At 42.8% G+C, this 14,174-nt stretch overlaps 1 protein-coding gene across 1 annotated transcript in view; it reads left to right on the top strand.

Moving 5' to 3' along the window:
- Positions 1 to 14,174, top strand: part of bbs2 (Bardet-Biedl syndrome 2) — a 40,183-nt gene that overhangs the window by 3,145 nt on the left and 22,864 nt on the right. Inside the window, exons 4-14 of the mRNA XM_061722728.1 lie at positions 1,970 to 2,095; positions 2,333 to 2,395; positions 3,294 to 3,371; positions 3,516 to 3,620; positions 4,674 to 4,760; positions 5,197 to 5,332; positions 5,435 to 5,574; positions 8,153 to 8,282; positions 8,948 to 9,119; positions 11,444 to 11,570; positions 12,363 to 12,482. Of these exons, the coding sequence (XP_061578712.1) occupies positions 1,970 to 2,095; positions 2,333 to 2,395; positions 3,294 to 3,371; positions 3,516 to 3,620; positions 4,674 to 4,760; positions 5,197 to 5,332; positions 5,435 to 5,574; positions 8,153 to 8,282; positions 8,948 to 9,119; positions 11,444 to 11,570; positions 12,363 to 12,482 (1,284 nt within the window). The remainder of the gene's footprint in view (positions 1 to 1,969; positions 2,096 to 2,332; positions 2,396 to 3,293; positions 3,372 to 3,515; positions 3,621 to 4,673; positions 4,761 to 5,196; positions 5,333 to 5,434; positions 5,575 to 8,152; positions 8,283 to 8,947; positions 9,120 to 11,443; positions 11,571 to 12,362; positions 12,483 to 14,174) is intronic.

Below are 14,174 nucleotides of genomic sequence, written 5' to 3'. Positions count from 1 at the left end.
TGCACAAAACAATTCACAAATGCACACGCCGATCCACAAATGCACAGGACAAAATTCACAAATGCACAAAACGATTCACAAATGCACAAAACAATTCACAAATGCACACGCCGATCCACAAATGCACAGGACAAAATTCACAAATGCACAGGACAAGATTCACAAATGCACAGGACAAGATTCACAAATGCACAGGACAAAATTCACAAATGCACAGGACAAGATTCACAAATGCACAGGACAAGATCCACAAATGCACAGGACAAAATTCACAAATGCACAGGACAAAATTCACAAATGCACAGAACGATTCACACGTGCGTATGACAAGATACACAAATGTATTATGATGCACACACAAATATAACCTGATTTACAAACGTTTTTTTGTCTGTGAGCTGTGCTGGATTTGCGGATCGGCGTGTGCATTTGTGAATTTTGTCCTGTGCATTTGTGAATGATGAGACTGTTCTAGCTCCATATAAGTGGGGCTGAGAAGGAACAGGGAAGGGCTTAGTTTGGAGATTCTGTGTTTTACTTGTATATGGGTCAATGACGAATAAGGATTTTCAACAGGTCAATTTTAAAATAATAAAAAAAAGAATATCTATTGCAGTAGTTCAAACATTAACCCTTGTGCTGTCTTTTGGGGAAGGAAGGAAGGAAGGAAGGAAGGAAGGAAGGAAGGAAGGAAGGAAGGAAGGAAGGAAGGAAGGAAGGAAGGAAGGAAGGAAGGAAGGAAGGAAGGAAGGAAGGAAGGAAGGAAGGAAGGAAGGAAGGAAGGAAGGAAGGAGGGGAGAAAGAAGGATGGAAGGAGGGGAGAAAAGAAGGAAGGGAGGAAGGGAGGGAGAAAGGAAGGAAGGAAGGGAGAAAACAAGGAAGGAAGGGAGAAAAGAGGAAGGGAAGAATGAAGGAGAGAGCAGGAGGAAAGAAGGAAGAAGGAAGGAAGGGAGAAAACAAGGAAGAGAGGAAGGAAGGAAGGAAGGGAGAAAACAAGGAAGAGAGGAAGGAAGGGAAGGAAGGAAGGAAGGAAGGAAGGAAGGAAGAAGGAAGGAAGGAAGGAAGAAGGAAGGAAGGAAGGAAGGAAGGAAGGAAAGGGAGGGAGGGAGGGAGAAAAGAGGAAGGGAAGAAGGAAGGAGAGAGCAGGACGAAGGAAGGAAGGGGAAAAAAGAAGGAAGGAAGGAAGGAAGGAAGGAAGGAAGGAAGGGAGGGAGGGAGGGAGGGAGAAAAGAGGAAGGGAAGAAGGAAGGAGAGAGCAGGACGAAGGAAGGAAGGGGAAAAAAGAAGGAAGGAAGAAAAGTCAAGATTTGTCAAGATGAATTGCATTAGCCTTAAAAAAGGACAATGTGGTGCAACCATGATTCATATTAAAATACATTAATTATCCTTAACATCTTGACATCTTTTTTTTTACAAGTTTTCAAGTATTATACAAAAATGGTTGTTTTTTTAATGGTCATAAAATGGACGTCAGTCAAACTTTGTTTGTATATTATGATGGAAATATAAATACCAATGTGTTGCTATCTTACACACTACAAGACATTCAGAAATCATGCCCAGATAGAAGCAGATTGATTTAAAAACATATAGAGTGATTTCAAAAAAGGTTTTCCAAAACCAGAGTCCTGGTGGGACGGTCGCACCACATGACATTTAGACGCTTAAACAACAACAAAATCCCAAATAACTAGGATTTTTTTGTAAAATTCAAGTGAGCCATATGTGGGACAGGTAGGTCATATATATATATATATATATATATATATATATATATATATGTATATGGTATTATTTCTATTCATTTAAACCTTTTTTGAATTGAAAAAAAATCAGTTTTTCAGAGAATATAGCCATCACGTCATTGACCCACATGTAGCATTTAAAGAAAACACTATCAGGATCTGTTCCCTATAGTTAAAACCTTTTAAGCAACCTTTCTGTGCCTTGTTTTTCTTCTGTGACGTAGGTGACGGACGGAGCCAACCGCCATCGTGTTGGGGAAACTGGGGACATCTCGTCTCCTCTGGCCATCATCGGGGGGAACTGTGCCCTGCAGGGCTTTGACTACGAGGGCAACGACCACTTCTGGACAGTAAGACACTTAGAAATCCTTGCCCAGCTCAATTCATATGCAGAAAAATGTCTTTTAACTTGTAACTGATCCCATTAAAGTAGTTTTTAAGTGCACATTAAAATGTACAATTAACCATGCTGTTCTGTTACTGTTATTGGCTGTAAATCATAACAGAAGTATAATCCAGCACTTGCTTTTAGGAATGTGGACATTTCTTTAGGTTGTAATCACAAAGTTCATAACCTTTTGTTTCAGGTGACTGGAGATAATGTGAGGTCTCTGGTGCTCTGTGACTTCACTGGGGATGGAAAGAATGAGGTGAGGCCGAGCCGGGAATGATCGGTGCTGAATACAGGACTGTCTCAGGAAATAAGAATATTGTGATTTTCTGTAAAGAAAATCACATCAGAAGAAACTCAAATATCCTAATCTCAAAAAATTAGAATATTCTGTGAATCTTAATCTTAAACTGTAAACCATAATCAGCAATATTAAAATAATAAAAGGCTTGCAATATTTCTTATAAAAGGAAGGAAGGAGAAAACAAGGAAAGAATGTACGAGGGGAGAAAAGAAAAGAAGGAAGGAAGGGAGAAAGGAAGGAAGGGAGAAAAGAACGAAGGAAGGAAGGGAAGGAAGGAAGGAAGGGAGGAAGGGAGGAAGGGAGGAAGGGAGGAAAGGAGGAAAGGAGGAAAGAAGGAAGAGAGGAAGAATGGAAGGAAGGAAGGAAGGAAGAGAGGAAGAGAAGAAGAATGAAAAGAAGGAAGGGAGAAAACAAGGAAAGAAGGAAGGGAAGGGAGAAAAGAGGAAGGAAAGAAGGAAGGAGAGAGCAGGAGAATTAGGTCATTTTTACCCGAAGACAGTACAAGGGTTAAGAAAACTCAAATATCCTATCTAAAAAAATGAGAATATTCTGGGAATCTTAAACTGTAAACCATAATCAGCAATATTAAAATAATAAAAGGCTTGCAATATTTCAGTTGATTTGTAATGAATCCAGAATGTATGACACTTTTATTTTTTTAATTGCATCACAGAAAATAAAGAACTTTATCACAATATTCTAATTTTCTGACACAGTCCTGTATCTCTCTTCTACCTTTTTCAGCTTTCCTGTAGCTCCCTTTTTTTTTTTAATGTTGCTATGTTTGTCTAAAACTGTAAAAAGACAGATTGATGAGAGAAATGGTCGTGTTTTGTTGATCTTGCATTGACAGCTCCTGGTGGGATCTGAGGACTTTGACATCAGGGTTTTCAGAGAAGACGAGCTCGTGTCAGAGATGACTGAAAATGAGGTGAACAAAGGAGATATATTTAGCTGTTTCCACAAGTATAATGATGCTTGATGTGGTTGTTACAGTCAGAGCCAGTAATAACTGCTATTACTGTTGTACTCATGTTGGGACATGTTGATGACTAGTTTTCATTTCTCTCTTCAGACAGTGACATCACTGTGTCACATGCACGGCAGCAGGTTTGGCTACGCGCTGGCTAACGGCACTGTTGGCGTGTACGACCGCACGGCCCGGTACTGGAGGATCAAGGTATGTGATCTGTCAGGGGAATGACTTTCTTGGATGAAAGGGGAACATTTTTGCACATTTTTTTGCGATACTGCATTTGTAATCTTCACCCTAACCAGTACTGGAGTTGAGGGGGATGAGGGGGGATGGCATCCCCCCCTGAAATAAAAACGGTCCAAATCATCCCCCCTGAAATAAAAACGGTCCAAATCATCCCCCCCTGAAATAAAAACGGTCCAAATCATCCCCCCTGTAAAACTGTCATCCCCCCTTTTCCATCCCTTATGTCATTTCATCAATGAATGTGGTTTTACTGCTATTTCAACATTTAGAGTCATCACCAGAAAAATAACACCAGAAAAATAACTTATTTGACAATTTTCACCTGTTTCAAGTAAATTTTCACTTGTAATAAGTAGAAAAATCTGCCAGAGGGACAAGATTTATTTTCTTATTACAATCAAAAAAATCTTGTTCCACTGGCAGATTTTTCTACTTATTTTAAGTGAAAATCTACTTGAAACAGGTGAAAATTGTTGTTTTTTCCAGTGATGAGTCTTGTTTTAAGTGTAATGAGATTTTTTTTACTAAAATGAGACATTTTAACTAGAAATAAGACAAATCTTCTTGTTAAGATTGTGAGTTTTTGCAGTGATCCATGTTACTTATCCTGTGAAGGACAGAGTCATATTGATAAGTTCAGAAAAGTGTTTTTTATTGTTGTGTTTTGATGTATTTGATGTAAGCCCAGTGGATATTTAAAGCTTACAGAAGGCTGCATTTAACTGCTGCTATGTCATTCCTGCAGTATTTCTGCAGCTGTTTTGGTCACTGCTATTATTTGTAATATATTATATTATTTGTAATCAGCACAAATTATTTGTCCCCATATGATAAAATCCACCACCCCCCTGATTGTTTTTTTTTACAACTCGAGTACTGACCTTAACCCTCTGAAACCTGTTGTTATTCTCTTTATGTCTCTTTTCTAGGCATGGATTGATTAATCATAATAAAAACTTGCTATTTTGATGTGTTTTTAACGTTGTGTTATTTTCTTTTCTTCTCTCTTAGTCTAAGAACCATGCGATGAGCATTCATGCCTTTGATTTAAATGCTGACGGGGTTGTGGAGCTCATCACCGGCTGGTCCAATGGAAAGGTTTGTTCTCTTATTTAACAGGCAGGGTGCTGTATATATGACCACTTCTTTAGCAACACAATATTTTCTTAAATTTTGTTGCAAAAACATTTTGTTATGGAGCTAGAACCGAATTCACAAATGCACAGACTGATTCACAAATGAACAGGACAAGATGCACAAATGCACACGCCGATCCACAAATGCACAGGACAAGATTCACAAATGCACAAAACAATTCACACGTGCGTATGACAAGATACACAAATGTATTATGATGCACACACAAATATAACCTGATTTACAAAAGTTTTTTTGTCTGTGAGCTGTGCTGGATTTCGGCGTGTGCATTTGTGAATTTTGTCCTGTGCATTTGTGAATTATGAGACTGTTCTAGCTTTATATTTTGTTCCGATACTTTTAACCATTCTTAACTTCCGTCCCACCTTTGTTTCAGATCGATGCACGAAGTGACCGTACAGGTGAGGTAATCTTCAAAGACAACTTCTCCTCTTCTGTGGCCGGAGTGGTGGAGGGCGACTACCGGCTGGACGGGCAGAAGCAGCTCATCTGCGCTTCCATAGATGGAGAAGGTCAGTTTCACGTGTTTGTTGTGCCTCCATTTATGTGAGATGCATCACATTCAGTTTTCAAGGCTGGAAGTAACGGCTGGTTTTAATGTGTGTATGTTGCAGTGCGTGGTTACCTTCCCGCCAGTAAGGACCACAAAGGGAATCTCATGGACTCCAGTGCCGAGCAAGACCTCATCCGCGAGCTCAGCCAACGCAAACAGAATCTGCTGCTTGAGTTGCGCAACTACGAAGAGAATGCAAAGGTGCACATTCGTTAGAACACATAGATTAAAGCAGCACTTTGTAACTTTTCCAGCGTAATCTAATATTTCATCATCATCATTGTGATGGAACATCAACTTCCAACAGGTTTAATGAACCTCTGTCATGGTCTGAGGGGTCTGTATCTCCTTCACTGGCACTATGTAACTTTGAGGAGCATGGTAGGAACCCTTCCACACTAAAAAACTACACATTTTTACGGCTTTGACTGCTTTACGGCATACGTCACTTCCCTCTCCTTCCCCATTCATAGTCGATACAAAGCTGGGCGGGGCGTGGAGCGCAGAGCTCAGCAGAAGCTGGTATCATGGCCCAAGCAGAAAAAACCCAAGAAAATAAAAGTTTTATCTTAAGTAACAAGCTAAATGTCCGGACAAGAATAAACATTGGCCCGGCGTTCACTCGCTGGCGTGAGCTGAAAGACGAGGAGGGATGTCCGACAAGAGAGACAGAATTGTTATGATACAAATGTAAATGTAGAGTTCTATGTTCAATAAGAATCAAAACTAGAATGTTTTCACATTCGTCTTGGGTTTTGGTAATTCTAAAATTACTGACAATATCAACAACAGACACAGAATAATAATAGTGATCATAAAATGGTGTAATTCACAATGAGGAAGCTTTATAAAATAATAATACAATTGAATAGAATTACAGCACTAGAGGAAAGAATGCAATGCAAAGAAAATGTATAGAACATTTCTAGTATTTTTCCTGAGAACTGTAAAATTGTGCAGGGCTGATCTGCAAAACATTCAGTTCTTCACAGGTTATAAAGTATTTTTTTATTTTGTCAGTAAGTATGTTGGACTACTAATTTATATGAAGTCCCTCTAAAAACGTGACAAGATGCAGTAGAACAAAACCAGAGCGTATATTGTAATTTGGGGCGTATTATCTCTCTGAAACAGTGAAACAGGACGGGGGGGGCGGGGGAGACTTCACTAATAAAACCAAGTTGAACTTATTGATTTTCAACATCGTCATATTATATTGTTTAGCCAAAAATAGATACATTACCTCTTCGCTATCCATCCTGCAAACAACCGCTGAAAACAGAAAAGTAGTTTTGAAAGTCCGTCCCGTCTTATTTCATTCACTATCAAAACAAATGCAGCGACGGGGACAGGAGTTTTCCGGCAGTACGCGCTGGTGCTCATGGGAAATGTAGTTCTTTCTGGTAAAGCACTACCGCTTTTGTCCAAAGGAGCCGCCAAACTCAACAAAAGATGAAAGTTACATTGTGCTGCTTTAACAAGACCTTCATTCTGTGAATATGGTATAAGACCCCGTCCACACGTAGCCGGGTATTTTTAAAAACAAATATTTCCCCCCTCCGTTTATAAAAAAATTTGCATCCACACATAACCGAAGATCTGCGTTTTCGACCACATTCATAAGCATTCTAACATGTAGACCATCTGCGGCTCCCGGGAAGCTGCACCTCCGCGGGCACCGTAGGGTGCGCGTCGCCGCGTACCCTACGCCGTAGGCTCTGTGTCGGTGTAACGCAGTAAGCGGTGGTCAAGACCAGAGACCATTTATTTAATAAATGGCTTGGAGAACAGATGCTGGATCATCTGTAGTTCTGTAGTAAACAAAAGTCGCACGTCAGAGCACATTTGTTGTTGTTTTGGCGCATAATGTGACGTTCGAAAACGCAAAACTCCGGTTGTGTGTGTCTACACGCATCTACATAAACAGAGTTTTCAAAAATCTTCACTTTGCCCGGAGTTTTTTTAAACCTTCGTTTATTTGCGTTTTCGTGTGGATGACAGGTCCAAACGTAGGAAAATATCTCCGGTTTAGCAGATATCCGCAGATATCCGGCTACGTGTGGACGGGGTCTAAGTTTCATTCTAAGCTTGTGATTACTGACACCAGTTTGTAAAGCAGTTTGTGCTTCACTCAAAATGATCTTTCACTATGTGCAGGAAATATGATAGAATACATACCAGAGAGTGAGAGTCATCTGTTTTACTTTATTCCTCACTGGCATGGTAAGATAGTTTCTGCATTAATCCTAACCATTGTCATTAGTCACCACGTTTCATACAACATACTTGCCATTATAACAGACAGGACTGTCTCAGAAAATTAGAATATTGTGATAAAGTTCTTTATTTTCTGTAATGCAATTAAAAAACAAAAATGTCATATATTCTGGATTCATTACAAATCAACTGAAATATTGCAAGCCTTTTATTATTTTAATATTGCTGATTATGGTTTACAGTTTAAGATTAAGATTCCCAGAATATTCTAATTTTTTTAGATAGGATATTTGAGTTTTCTTAAGCTGTAAACCATGATCAGCAATATTAAAATAATAAAAGGCTTGCAATATTTCAGTTGATTTGTAATGAATCCAGAATGTATGACATTTTAGTTTTTTTAATTGCATTACAGAAAATAAAGAACTTTATCACAATATTCTAATTTTCTGAGACAGTCCTGTATATTATTACAAATAATAGAAGAAATGAAGGATCCGATCAGAGAAGCGGCTGCTCTGTTGTTGTAAACATGGACAGGAACTCCTGTTTTGTTTTCCAGGGCGTGTCCCAGAGCAACAGCGGGGTGGGAGTGATCCCGGCCAACACTCAGCTGCAGACGGCGCTGTCGGTGAGACCGGCCACGGACACGCAGAAGGCTCACATCGAGCTCAGCATCTCCACTCCCAACGGTAGCATTTTTCAGACCCGGGTCTATGGGGCTAGAACAGTGTCATAATTCACAAATGCACAGGGGGAAGGTGTCTCAGTTGGTAGAGCGTTCACCCATGAGGGGGCAGTGGTTGGAACCCTAGTTCCTCCTGTGTCCACCAAAGTGTCCTTGGGCAAGACACTGAATCCCCCGGTTGCTCCCGGTTGTCAGGCCAGCGCCGTTGTGTATGGCAGCTCCGCCGACAACCGGTGTGTGAATGTGTGCGCGTGTGGGTGAATGTTTGCAGTGTAAAGCGCTTTGGGGCTGTAGGAGTACAGCTGGAAAGCGCTATATAAGTGTAAGCCATTTACCATTTACCAAAATTCACAAATGCACAGACCGATTCCCAAATAATGCACACGCCGATACACAAATCCAGCACAGCTCACAGACAAAAAAACGTTTGTAAATCAGGTTATATTTGTGTGTGCATCATAATACATTTGTTTATCTTGTCATACGCACGTGTGAATTGTTTTGTGCATTTGTGAATTGTGTCCTGTGCATTTGTGGATCTGTGTGTGCATTTGTGAATAATGACTGTTCTAGCTCCATACGGGTCAAGAATTTCAGTTCTGTCCATCAGTGATGTGCTCTGACTGTAGCTCTGACTGTAGCTCTGACTGTAGCTGCTCTCTCCTCCAGAAACAATCATCCGGGCAGTGCTGATCTTTGCAGAGGGAATATTTGAAGGTGAGAGTCACGTGGTCCACCCCGGTTCCCAGAACCTCTCCGGCTGCGTGAAGGTCCCCGTCATCCCCCCCAAAGACATACCTGTGGATCTGCACATCAAAGCCTTCGTCGGGGGGAAAACCAGGTAAAGTGTGTGTGCAGTGTGACTGTGTGTATTATGTAAGGGATAATGCCCGAGGAGGTGTACGTTAACATAAATATATGGACGACGCGGGGGCGTGAACGGCTAGCCTCCGCGAATACCACGGTCACTTACCAAAAAACATAAATATTAAAGGGGACCTATTATGGCATTTAATGTATATTTTAAACAGGCCTTAAATGTCTTAAAAACAATCTAAAGCTTGTTTTTTCTACATAAATCAGAAATTCAGCCTGTGGGCCATGTCACTAGTTTTACCGCTTCTAAACCCATTATCTGTGAGAGATTCTGAGGGGGCGGGGCTATGATAATGAGGCTCTGTGCTGATTGGCTGGTGGATTCTGAGGGGCGGGGCTATGATAATGAGGCTCTGCGCTGATTGGCTGGTGGATTCTGAGGGGCGGGGCTATGATAATGAGGCTCTGTGCTGATTGGCTGCTTGAATGACGTGTAGCAGGGGAGGAGACAAAGCCTCTCCGGGGAGAAGAGCAGCGGCTCCGTACAAGCGTGTCCCATGCGAGTGAGTTTCAGTGTGGACAGAGAGAGTTTAAAGGTTTCAGTGTGGACAGAGAGAGTTTAACAGTTTCAGTGTGGACAGAGAGAGTTTAACAGTTTCAGTGTGGACAGAGAGAGTTTAATGGTTTCAGTGTGGACAGAGAGTTTAACGGTTTCAGTGTGGACAGAGAGAGTTTAACAGTTTCGGTGTGGACAGAGAGAGTTTAACAGTTTCGGTGTGGACAGAGAGAGTTTAAGGGTTTCAGTGTGGACAGAGAGAGTTTAACAGTTTCAGTGTGGACAGAGAGAGTTTAACGGTTTCAGTGTGGACAGAGAGAGTTTAACAGTTTCGGTGTGGACAGAGAGAGTTTAAGGGTTTCAGTGTGGACAGAGAGAGTTTAACAGTTTCAGTGTGGACAGAGAGAGTTTAACGGTTTCAGTGTGGACAGAGAGAGTTTAACAGTTTCAGTGTGGACAGAGAGAGTTTAACAGTTTCGGTGTGGACAGAGAGAGTTTAAGGGTTTCAGTGTGGACAGAGAGAGTTTAACAGTTTCAGTGTGGACAGAGAGAGTTTAACGGTTTCAGTGTGGACAGAGAGCCTCCGATGTCACACAGCTCGACGCGAGTCGCTAGTCGAACACTCTCATGCAGTTATGACATGGTGTAAACGGATCTTAAAGCCTGATTTACGGTTCCGCGTTAAATCGACGCGTACCCTACGCCGTAGGCTCTGCATTGGTGAAACGCAGAACCATAAATCAGCCTTTAGTTCCCTGAAGAGGGAACGGGTCACCTCGTCTTCACACTAAAGCCTGAATTATGGTTCTGTGTCAAACCAACGCAGAGCACACGCCGTCACTGTGACGCCGTCGTGAACCTTCGGACTCCGATTCCTCATCATTTAATTTCTTATGTTATAAGACAAATGAATCATGTTAACTGTAAAGAAATCACAACACTGAATTTTCACAAATGGCAACTTTATTGTTAAATAGAATAACATAAGTTGTATATAAATAACATTTATGGACTATTGCTGGCTCAAGGAAGGAACGTGCGTCTTCTGAAGGTGTCGTTGAAGCTTCAGGTGCTTGGAAGATCTGAATCATAAACAGAAGAAAATGTATTACTAATAGAGCTCCGGTGTTACCTAACACTCCGTTAGGGAACACTGGAGCACCGGAGCTGCTCATCGGTCCGGTCCGTGAGCAGCCCCGCTGCTCCGGAGCTGAGCTAAATACTTAGCCCATGCAAAGATTTTCAGATTATGAAGCTCAAGAATGAGATCAAATCATATTTAGGTAGAAACAACCTTTTTTCCTTCCTTCCTTCCTTCCTTCCTTCCTTCCTTCCTTCCTTCCTTCCTTCCTTCCTTCCTTCCTTCCTTCCTTCCTTCCTTCCTTCCTTCCTTCCTTCCTTCCTTCCTTCCTTCCTTCCTTCCTTCCTTCCTTCCTTCCTTCCTTCCTTCTTTTCATCCTTCCTTCCTTCCTTCCTTCCTTCCTTCCTTCCTTCCTTCCTTCCTTCCTTCCTTCCTTCCTTCCTTCCTTCCTTCCTTCCTTCCTTCCTTCCTTCTTTTCATCCTTCCTTCCTTCCTTCCTTCCTTCCTTCCTTCCTTCCTTCCTTCCTTCCTTCCTTCCTTCCTTCCTTCCTTCCTTCCTTCCTTCCTTCCTTCCTTCCTTCCTTCCTTCCTTCCTTCCTTCCTTCCTTCCTTCCTTCCTTCCTTCCTTCCTTCCTTCCTTGACCCTAAGACAGCACCAGGGTTAACTGAATCACTAATGACTAATGTTTTATTATTTCCTCTCCTCCTCCAGCTCCCAGTTCCACGTGTTTGAAATCACCCGTCAGCTTCCTCGTTTCTCCATGTACGAGATCACCGGAGACTCCTCGGATCCGGCCACCGGCCGGGTTTCCTTCAGCATCAACGACCGATCGCAGAGGGTACGTTCTCCCACCTGATCTCTGTTCACTAGGGGTTGAAGACTGCAGCATACATGTGGGTCAATGACGTGACGCCTATATTTTCTGAAAAACAGACTTTTTTTTCAATTCAAAAAAGGTTTAAATGAATAAAAAAATACCATATATATATGACCTACCTGTCCCACATATGGACTCACTTGAATTTTACAAAAAAATACTAGTTATTTGGGATTTTGTTGTTGTTTTAAGCGTCTAAATGTCATGTGGTGCAACCGTCGACCAGGACTCTTGTTTTGAAAACTTTGTTTGAAATCACTCTAAATGTTTTTAAATCAATCTTCTTCTATCTGGCAGGATTTCTGAACTGTCTTGTAGTGTGTAAGATTGTAACATATTTGTATTTATATTTCCATCATAATATACAAACAAAGTTTGACTGACGTCCATTTTATAAAATATCATGTGGCGCGACCATTAAAATAACCATTTTTGTATAATACTGAAAATTTGTAAAAAAAAAATAAAAAAAAGATGTCAAGATGTTAAGGAAATTAATTTATTTTAATATGAATCATGGTTGCACCACATGACCTTTTTTAAGGCTAGTGCCAATTCATCTCGACAAAAATCACTTAATTTAAAAGTTTTATATGAATGTATGTGTACGCAACATTCTTAATGTTTGAACTACTGCAATAGATACTCTTTTTTTTTTTATTATTTTAAAATTGACCTGTTGAAAATCCTTATTCGTCATTGACCCGTTTATTGTCTTTCTTGTGTGTTGTTTGTCATGTATGTGTGTTACAGGTGGTGATGTGGCTGAATCAGAACTTCCTGCTTCCAGACGGCGTCCAGACTCCCAACATCACCTTTAACTCCCTGAGGGGACGAGGACTGCTGTCCTTTAACATGGCCAGCAACGGACAGGTACGCACTAACAAGAATAAATCACTTTTTATAAGCTGCAACCTTCATTCAACATAATGGATGGAGTGATATAACCTTTTTCAACTAGAATATATTCACTTTTTTATTTGTTTTTTTTTTCATTTTGAACAGAAATGTATTAGAATGAGTGTAAGGAAATCTGTCGTGCATGCTGTGGTAAACAGGAAAGAATATGATGCAAATGTCTCAATATGTCAATCTCCCGCTCCATCGTTCCCTCACTCGTGAACAAGACCCCGAGATACTTGAACTCCTCCACCTGAGGCAGGACTTCTCCACCCACCCGGAGAAGGCACGCCACCCTTTCCCGGTGGAGAACCATGGCCTCGGTTTTGGAGGTGCTGATTCTCATCCCTGCCGCGTTGCACTCGGCCGCAAAACCGCCCCAGCACATGCTAAAGGTCCCGGGAACGATGGAGCGGGAGATTGACAGACGGATCGGTGCAGCGTCCGCAGTTATGCGGTCGATGTACTAGACGGTCGTGGTGAAGAAGGAGCTGAGTCGAAAGGTGAAGCTCTCGATTTACCGGTCAATCTACGGCCCTACCCTCACCTATGGTCATGAACTTTGGGTAGTGACCGAAAGGACAAGATCGCGGATACAAGCGGCCGAGATGAGTTTCCTCCGCAGGGTGTCTGGACGCTCCCTTAGAGATGAGTTTCCTCCGCAGGGTGGCTGGACGCTCCCTTAGAGATGAGTTTCCTCCGCAGGGTGGCTGGACGCTCCCTTAGAGATGAGTTTCCTCCGCAGGGTGGCTGGACGCTCCCTTAGAGATGAGTTTCCTCCGCAGGGTGGCTGGACGCTCCCTTAGAGATAGGGTGAGGAGTTTGGTCACCCGGGAGGAGCTTGGAGTAGAGCCGCTGCTCCTCCACATTGAGAGGAGTCAGCTGAGGTGGCTTGGGCATCTGTACCGGATGCCTCCTGGACGCCTCCCTAGGGAGGTGTTCCAGGCATGTCCCTCCTCCCTAGGGAGATGTTCCAGGCATGTCCCTCCTCCCTAGGGAGGAGTTCCAGGCATGTCCCTCCTCCCTAGGGAGATGTTCCAGGCATGTCCCTCCTCCCTAGGGAGATGTTCCAGGCATGTCCCTCCTCCCTAGGGAGATGTTCCAGGCATGTCCCTCCTCCCTAGGGAGGTGTTCCAGGCATGTCCCTCCTCCCTAGGGAGGAGTTCCAGGCATGTCCCTCCTCCCTAGGGAGGTGTTCCAGGCATGTCCCTCCTCCCTAGGGAAGTGTTCCAGGCATGTCCCACCGGGAGGAGACCCCGGGGAAGACCCAGGACACGCTGGAGAGACTATGTCTCTCGGCTGGCCTGGGAACGCCTCGGACTCCCCTGGAAGAGTTGGAGGAAAAGCTGGAGGAAAAGCTGGAGGAAGAGCTGGAGGAAGAGCTGGAGGAAGAGATGGAGGAAGAGCTGGAGGAAGAGCTGGAGGAAGAGCTGGAGGAAGAGCTGGAGGAAGAGCTGGAGGAAGAGCTGGAGGAAGAGCTGGAGGAAAAGATGGAGGAAGAGCTGGAGGAAGAGCTGGAGGAAGAGCTGGAGGAAGAGCTGGAGGAAAAGATGGAGGAAGAGCTGGAGGAAGAGCTGGAGGAAGAGCTGGAGGAAGAGCTGGGGTGAAGGAAGTCTGGGCATCCCTGCTGAGGCTGCTGCCCCAGCGACCCGGGAACAGATAAGC

The sequence above is a fragment of the Cololabis saira genome, chromosome 5 (genome assembly GCF_033807715.1).
Source record: "Cololabis saira isolate AMF1-May2022 chromosome 5, fColSai1.1, whole genome shotgun sequence".
Lineage (NCBI taxonomy): Eukaryota > Metazoa > Chordata > Actinopteri > Beloniformes > Belonidae > Cololabis > Cololabis saira.
This window is presented reverse-complemented; position numbering and strand designations above follow the sequence as displayed.